This window comes from Populus alba, chromosome 11 (assembly GCF_005239225.2).
Source record: "Populus alba chromosome 11, ASM523922v2, whole genome shotgun sequence".
Taxonomy (NCBI): Eukaryota; Viridiplantae; Streptophyta; class Magnoliopsida; order Malpighiales; family Salicaceae; genus Populus; species Populus alba.
The window spans coordinates 16,335,627-16,343,950 of NC_133294.1; the positions used below are offsets into that span (position 1 = coordinate 16,335,627).

Genomic DNA, 8,324 nt, shown 5'->3' on the forward strand with positions numbered 1-8,324 from the left:
CTCGTATATTTCTTCCCTTTTAGCTCATCGAAATGGGAATAACCAAGAGCAAAGAGATGACCTAAAAATCAAGCTTAGAGTACATATAACATGACTCAATACATGTTATAATCATATGTAGTCATTTTGAATAAACAATCTAACCATTTCTAAAAAGATTGATGACTGTTTTGAAAAACAATCGATGTTTTTTTTTAGAATTTCCAGAAATTCCAACAACACTCAAGGCAGCTTTTAGCACTTCCGAGACATATACATATCATAATTGACATTAGAAACCTATGAATGCCTTAAATAATATATTCATAACATCATGTGTATAATATGTTAATAACATTATATCAACGTTATAACATAACATGTAAATAAATAAAAAAAACATAAACATTATAAAGTAAGCACATTTTAGCAAATAGTAATAGGACCACAAAAAATACTTCTACGTATGCCCTTGAATGCTTTAATTTTTTAAAGAATCTTCAAGTAACTCATGCATTGATTGTATGTGATATGTTGCATTGCATATTATATGTGTTGGTATTTGTGTGACAAAAGTTTTTTTTTTTTTTCATTTTCATCAAACACGGGTGTGAATAATTGATTTCATAAGATACTCTTAATTGAATTCTTTTCAGATGAAGGCAGAATTTCATGTCTGCATCACTTGCTTGTGGATATATCAGTTTGGAAATTACTATAAATAGTTAAGTAACGTTTAGTTATTATTTTGCGCAAAAAAAAAAGATAGAGATTGTTGAAACAGATGATACATATCCTCTATTTTTTTTATTTTTTTTTTGAAATGATATATATTCAATCTAAAATTGTCTTAAAGAGATTTATTTTTATATCTATTTTTATCTCTTCAACAAAACACCTTTTCTTAATAAAAAAAAAAAAAACTTGTGCTAATTGAAAAAAATCCCATACTATAGTTTACTTGAATTAGTCTCAAACTATATTTAGAACAATGCGTTGCGTTGCCACCATAGTCCGACATGCGAACCAGTTGGAAATAGAACCCTCGACTGGCTTTGATAGTGCTAAGAACATTACCTTTCTTGCTTTGCTTGAAGACGATTGAATTGAAAGAACAGATGTGAGACTTGAATTTCCTATGACTTTAAGCAACATTTATAGTTTGTTGAGGTTGGCTGGTAGAATGATGAGAAGCTTTTATCAAGACACTATTCATTCTATTGACAATTTCTGGATCCGAGCATCTCTAAATTGACATCATTTCAGGTATTTTTATATAAAAATGATGCTGTTTCAAACAATTTTTTCAAACAAAAAGAACAAAATGATATCATTTTTTAAAAAACAAATAAATAAAGTTCACCGGATTTAATATCTATGTTACAGATGACTTTTACAGGCATTGCATTGATCTTCAGTTGAATTGATGCATAAGGTCTTGATGGTGCTAAAAAGTTGAAAATCATTCATGCCATGGTGGATGATGATCTGATTCATATTTTCCTTTTGCCAGTTCCAACTTTTGAAAACATAGAAAACTTTCGTATTTAATTTCTAGGAGTCGTACTAATTGTCATGTTCATGTTGTTGCAGCGCACAAGAACAGGAGATAATTGTAGTATAAGAAAAACACAGAAACTAATAGGCAGCATTTTTTTTATGGAAGTATAGTAAACAGGATGAGCTTTGATGCTTACTCCTGACCCTTTGAAGTTTGTATTTTGTTGACCTTAATTTTGAATTGCCCATTGTAGCTCCTGTTTTCCCAATCTAGGGTTTTGGGGCAAGCTTTTTGCTCGGACGCAGTTTGCTTTAAACATGTCTGAAAATGATGTACAAAACCAAAAACCACTCAATTGCTTTAAACATGTCTAGCCAATGAGGATGATGGTCGTCTACACTATGAATTGCTTCACTAAAATGATGAACAAATGGAGCACTGAAGCAAAGGGAAGATGAAGTTACTAACAGTTGATAGTGTTAGCTATTATGGCACAAAAGGAATCCATGTTGATATTGAAAAAGGAAAAACCAATCAAATTCTGAACAGGATTCGTATGAAATCAAAACTAGAGATGCATTCCGTTTTGAACAAGCGGCCATCATCTTCTAGGAAAGATATCTGAAAAGGAAAAATCATGGAAAGGCGGACCTGCAACACAAAGCAATGCTCAGTTTAATGGCGGAAAAACAAGATGAATCATAGCTAGATCTAATCCGATCTAATCCAATCTAATCGGGTTGTAATTGAATATTATTTGAATCCATCAGGCGAATGCAGGGATGTTCAACACTGCACTGAGCAGGCTATGAAATGTACTCAGGCTCATGGATTGGAAAAAAAAATTAGTTCCTCAGTTGAGAGCAAGGCATAAAAACCCTTCGTTTCTTCTTCCTTTGTTATTCCCCGATCTTTGACCCATCTAAAGAAAAAATGCAGAGAAGATTTCTTACCTTCTTGTTCACCAAGAATGTAAAACGGAATATGTGCAATCATCTTTGTGCCACCTTCACTCCAGTTGACAGTTCCTGGCTTTTGCATGTTTCCATCTGAGGGTCTTGAAGGCCCCAAAACAGACAAACAAATTGCAGGCTCATTCATTAAACCCAAATAATCACGTGCACGCCTCCAAACCCTAACGTCTGAGATCCGAGATCGGGCTACCTGAAATACAATTAAGATATTTGATTATGGAAAACAGCTAATACATTCATATATAGAGGATTGCACTTCATTTCATTCTCACACGTGCAATTTCAGCCAATATCAAGACCAATCCAAAAAAAGTTCTAAACAGACCTTGCCCAAGGATACGCGTGCCCTCGGTAATAATTCCCGGTGATATGAGGCAAGCTTTGCAATGGCTGTTACAACAAAACAAAGCAACCTTGATTGTGATGACTTTCTTGAGCTTTCACCACCAGATCTCAAAGCTGACTCTCTTAAACCAAGACGACTTACCAATTGAACAAAAGAAAATGAAATCAGTAAACTAACAGCCAACATTAGAAAGAAAATATCTAGATGACAGAAAGGATAATTAAAAATCATACCTAGTGGATAGGTTTTCATATAAAAGCAGTTCTAAACTCTCAAAAAGCTCACGAGCAGCATCCTTGTGAGATCCACCTCCCCCACCATGCTCTCCAATGGCCCAGCACAGCTGTAAAGCCAATTCTGTCTATAGAAAAAGGCATGCAATGAGAAGAATACAATAAATACTCTACACAATTGTACATTTGCAATCAGCTAACCTTTGCAGGGCTGTCATAGGCTTCTCCAAGCCTATCCATGATAGGTTTCTGTAACAGAGTTTAAAAGGCTGTAAGAATCCTATGAAAAGATGCATACAATACAGGTTCTCGAAACAATGATTTCCATGAAAAATTCAAAAGCATGTGGAGATATCCAATAGTTATCAAAAGAGTCTGGTCATTGGCCAATAAAACTGTAGCATGTATAGAACTGCAACACTCAATAAATACTCCCAAAGAAAAAATCTGACCACAATATTTTAGCACGTCAAAAAATGTATAACAATTCCATTTCTCTTCAACAGCTTGTGGTGGGGGTTGGGGTGGGGGAATGGTGCCTACAACTTAAACCTTTTGCCAGTACCAACAAATCCATCTCCCTTTGCCACTTGAGCATCAAAATTGTAATTTCAAACTTTGCATTTTAAAAACACCAAGAGACCACTTTCTACATTGGTCCCATTACCATAAACTTTTGAATACATATCGAATGGCCATTTTGACACATCTCCCATCAGCAATTTATAGCTCACCCCAAATATGTCTAGGAAAATTACATGTGTAACTAATATAACATCTTCCTTGCAGCAAAACATTTCAAGGATTTACCTTCAGGAGAGCAATGAAGTTTGGAGATCGCTGAAATGCAGCAAGCATGAACTCTAAGAGCCTCTTACGAACCTGCATGCATAATGTTTTTATTCTTCCTTTAATTGGTCATCAATTAATATTTCATCAATCCAAGGTCTAAACTACAAATGCATTTCCAGAGGATACCAGCATCATGTTTGTCTTGTAAAATTAACAGTTCCAGGCTTAATCAAAGAACAAATAATGTATAACCGTGTTTCCCTCTTTTCCAAAAAAAAAAGCGTCTTTTTTGTTTCTGGTTTTTCCCAAAGTTAATATGAAATAGATGAGATGGCACAACAACTATAACTATTCTTAATTTACACGCATAGCCACCCCTTCTTCCCAAAGAAAAACACCCCCAAACTAGCACAGTCTATTCCATTAAGCTTTAATACACAGTTCCTATTAAGTTCTAGTATAAGAGAGAAATTTATTCCATCTATTTATCAATCTAGCATTGTTCATTCACCAATCAAGGTGCAGATCAATACTGTAGACACCTAAAGCAAAACATTCCAATTACTTTCAAATATGAACATACCTCATAAGAAAATATTTTGTCAGGAAACATTGTGTCATTTCTTGACATAAGCAGGGGAATCAATGCGCAGATTAAAGCTGCAAAGCAAGGGAACAATCTTAGAGAGCATGAGCTTAGATGTAAAGCTATAACCTCCTTTCCAAAAGCTGAAAGTCAATCCACTGAAAAACAAAGTATTAACATACAATCATTAACATCACGCAACGATATAGCGAAATACACATCGAGAAGTCGAGGTGTCATTTTGAGCATTTGCTTTAACCGATCAGACTGAGGGGTGTTGATTGTAGCCTGTAAAGTGGCAACCATTGCAGGAGAAGTCCAATGCCGTTCCTGAAATTCAGCATTTATGCAACAACCAATTAGAAATGTTAGAAAGAAAAAAATTCTCAAGCAATGACTTTAAAATATCAATCAAGCATCAATCAATTATAAGTATTTTAATAATGCATCTGCATCTCAACTTTGACTCTAAACTTATTTATCCTCCAATACAAGAGCAAGTAATACTATATAGAGAGGTTAACAACTGGAAAAATTAAATGAGTTAAGGTTAGAAAAATCAAGCCATCAAGGGATTTGGAACATAAGGAAACTGAAAAATAGCTAATTCTGATTAAACTAGAACAACAAAAAATTTGAAACGGAGGGAGAAAAGGTAATATATGAAGTGAAAATAGAAAAGCAACATCACTGCAGGAATCATTTGAAAGAAAATGAGAATTGGATAGAAATCAATAGTGATCCTTAAAAAACAAAAAACTAGAAAGAACTGCATATCCCTAAACTTTTTTGCAAGTTTAAACAGTAAAAAAAATTATATGTGTCCACTAGCAAGAAGAAAATGAGACACGGAAGGAACCGTACGGGAAGCCCATCATTTTCATCCTTGAGAAATTCAAGAAAAAAAGGATCAGCTGCATCTATTGCACTGCTATCCTCAGATTCAGAGTCGGCCCCACCATCTGCTATTGTTGAGCCAGTATAAGCTTCATCCATGAGAGCAAGTAGCATCTGCATCCAGATACAATGAGTATCCATGGTTGTGTCACATGCTCTTAAAAAAGTAAATTACATAGTCCCAAAAACAACCTCAGGAGCCGTACTCTTCTGGATGGAGGCTATGCTGCTTCCAATAAGTGAACCTGAGCTCCTTTCTACCTTTTGTAATGCCACTACCAAAACTAGAACAGACAGTAAAGAAAAAGTCACAACTTGCTTTACCTAATTGCAAACAAAATGGACAAAGGAAAACACCATAATGACAGAGTTGAAGAACATTTCAAATATTCAAGTCTAATTCCAAAATCTCATTTAACAAATTTTTCCTTTTTAGAGAAAAGAGAGATTCAGTAATTGCTAGAAGAGAACGTGCATCATAAGCATTTGAAACTTTGCCAAACAAAAACTTACTCCTACAAGTGCAGGTAAAAGCAGAGGTTTTTAAAACAAAGCACAACAAAAAATAAGCAACGTAATATGCAGTAATAAATTAAAAAATTATGAACTACAAATGTATACATATTATCTAGCAACAATGACATATAACTAAGAAAATCACTTGAACAAATAAGAATAAATAAATCTTCAGAAACTAAAATGAAATCACAAGAAGTATTAAAGAGAAGCAAACAGTTAACAAAATAGCCAAACATATATACTTACTTGGCAAATCCACTAAAGATGGAAATAGAGGAAGAAACGATCCAGGTGACATCATCAACCCTGGAAAAATCTTCATAAATGATTTTTCTAATCTGCAGGACAAACAGATAATAACAATCAGTCGGCTTCCTTTGTTACATCCAGTTAACGCATTAAAGGAAATTCCTCCCTAGTACTTCCCTTGGATGCTGATATACAAGTACCCTGTCAGAAGTAAATACTGAAAAAAATGATTGCACCCCAATAAAACTTGACAGTTAAGACCTCCAGAAATCTCCATAATTCACAATAACAATCTCCATGTTAGTATTTTGTTTTTTGTTTTTTCATTAATAATTTATTGCTAGTAAAGTTGGTGAACAGACTTACTTTTCTCCATTCCATGCAATCAGCTTCAGCAACAATGGAAAAAACTGCAAACAAATGATCACCATAAGATTGAGATATAGATGGAAATCATGTTGCTCATCATCTCCATCTCTTTCTTCAACACGGGAATTTCAAATGAATGTTTAAAAGCTACTGCTTAGACTTTCTGTTGTTGATTCCAAGGCTCAAATGTTCTAATTTTCATTTGACTATCTTTGCTGTGATCTGTAGCTCAACTAAAGGGATTGCAACTAACATAGAGGTTGGAATGCATTTGACTAAATTTCACATGAAGTCAGAGAGTTAATGATAATGTACAAACCATCAGAAGCATGCAGAAAGCTCCAGCACAAGCAAAACAAACCCCATAGTTCACAAGCTATTGCAATTTTTCGCAGTTATATATTCTAAACCCATACCATTGTGCAATCTAGCTGACATAAAGTTATGTACATCATTAGTCATACCTGAGGTAGTAAGGTGGGGAAAGAAGTTAAAATCTTTTTCTTGTTCACATTTAGAAAGTCAAGAGTTGCTTCTGCAACAACTGGGTCTGCAAATTCACTGCAACCAAATTAGAATAAGATATGTTTGCAGTGAGCATTCAACCATTACTGGATTTTATTCATAGAAAACAAAAGCATATTAAACTCAAAGGTATAAGCATCCCATTCAAAACACTTAAATAACATAAAAGCAATATACCAAAAAAATTAACCATCATCCAAGATGACTCAAATTGCTTTTTATATACCATTAAAAAAAAAACATGACGTTTATTTAAAATTTTGAAAGTATAGCACATGCTTAAATACTGTCAACAAAAACCTTACCGGCTCAAACATGAACGAAGAAATGTCCGCAAACTAGGGTCCGCATCATGCAGAACCACCTCTCCAAAATCAAGGAAAAATTGAAGAATAGCCTGATTAATAAACATGAGAGAGTATAAGCCACAATTTAATTCACCGTCCCTATCACAATACTAACCTAAAATGCAATTTCATTACAAAAACTTCACCATTCTTTTAGTTTAAAGTTCAATTTCTACAATGTTTTTCAACGACCAAACAAGCAAACATTGAGATAATAGTAAACTTAATAAGCTAAGCTAAAATTACTCCTAAAACGCAATTTGACCGCTACTAAAAATTTCAAAATTCAACTCCTGCAATTTTCCAGCATTTTCTCGGAAAACAAACACAAGAAAAAAAAACACTGAATGCAAATCTAATAATAAAATGAAATTATCACACCTATAAATCACTCATAAAATATTTTTAAAAAATTGCGCAAATTATAAAAATCCAAAAAAGTGTTCAATTTCCGCCATTAAAAGCAAGTCTTAAATAACAACAACAACAACAACAACAACAAAAATAAAAGACGAAAAGAAGAGACCAGCAAGAGAAGTCCATAGGAGTTTGTAGATTGAGAAAGCAAAGAAACAGAGCGTTGAAAGAGTTTGTTGATCTGCGGATAAACCCTGGCTATCAAATCCTCTGAATTCTCTTCTTTACACAATTCATGAAGCCTCTTCACCTAATCATCAAGTCCAAAAAACACGACGCCGTTATTATAAACATGTAGATGTAAGCACGGAGAGAGAGGGAGGGAGGGAGTTACGGAATGGAGAAGAGAGGGATCGGACGCAGGGTTGTTTGCTAAATTAGAGTCTCTAGTGCTGTTTGATAATGTCCGGAGATGGAAATCCCAGTTTCTGTCTCCATCACCATCTTCACCTCCCATTTCTTTTGATTTTCTAATGGAAAGAACAAGCTGTGGTTTCTTTTGGTGTTTTCGTTATTAGCGAATGAGAACGCTGTCGTTTCACATGGCTTAATAACTAAACCAATTTTTTTTTCTTTTTTGTTTGTTAGAA

The 8,324-nt window shown here is 34.2% G+C and overlaps 1 protein-coding gene across 1 annotated transcript; it reads right to left on the reverse strand.

Moving 5' to 3' along the window:
* Positions 1-1,813: 1,813 nt before the first annotated feature.
* Positions 1,814-8,228, reverse strand: LOC118047435 (uncharacterized). Its single transcript, XM_035056733.2, has 16 exons — positions 8,069-8,228; positions 7,844-7,984; positions 7,276-7,367; positions 6,910-7,006; positions 6,443-6,486; positions 6,074-6,165; positions 5,501-5,592; positions 5,276-5,422; positions 4,594-4,741; positions 4,409-4,485; positions 3,844-3,915; positions 3,235-3,282; positions 3,034-3,161; positions 2,780-2,936; positions 2,434-2,644; positions 1,814-2,131 (listed from the first exon to the last, which is right to left on the reverse strand). Exons 1-16 carry the CDS (start codon positions 8,189-8,191, stop codon positions 2,082-2,084), a joined length of 1,719 nt encoding a protein of 572 aa, XP_034912624.1. The 5' UTR covers positions 8,192-8,228; the 3' UTR covers positions 1,814-2,081.
* Between the last annotated feature and the right edge of the window lie 96 nt (positions 8,229-8,324).

What these genes read in the sequence shown, in the direction of transcription:
- LOC118047435 (XM_035056733.2), bottom strand. Translation starts at nt 8,191, where the DNA reads ATGGGAGGTGAAGATGGTGATGGAGACAGAAACTGGGATTTCCATCTC. An exon ending in ATTGCATGGAATGGAGAAAA is followed by an intron (nt 6,166 to 6,442) that starts GTAAGTCTGTTC and finishes TTTGTCCTGCAG; the next exon opens with ATTAGAAAAATCATTTATGA. An exon ending in CCTATGACAGCCCTGCAAAG is followed by an intron (nt 3,162 to 3,234) that starts GTTAGCTGATTG and finishes CTTTTTCTATAG; the next exon opens with ACAGAATTGGCTTTACAGCT.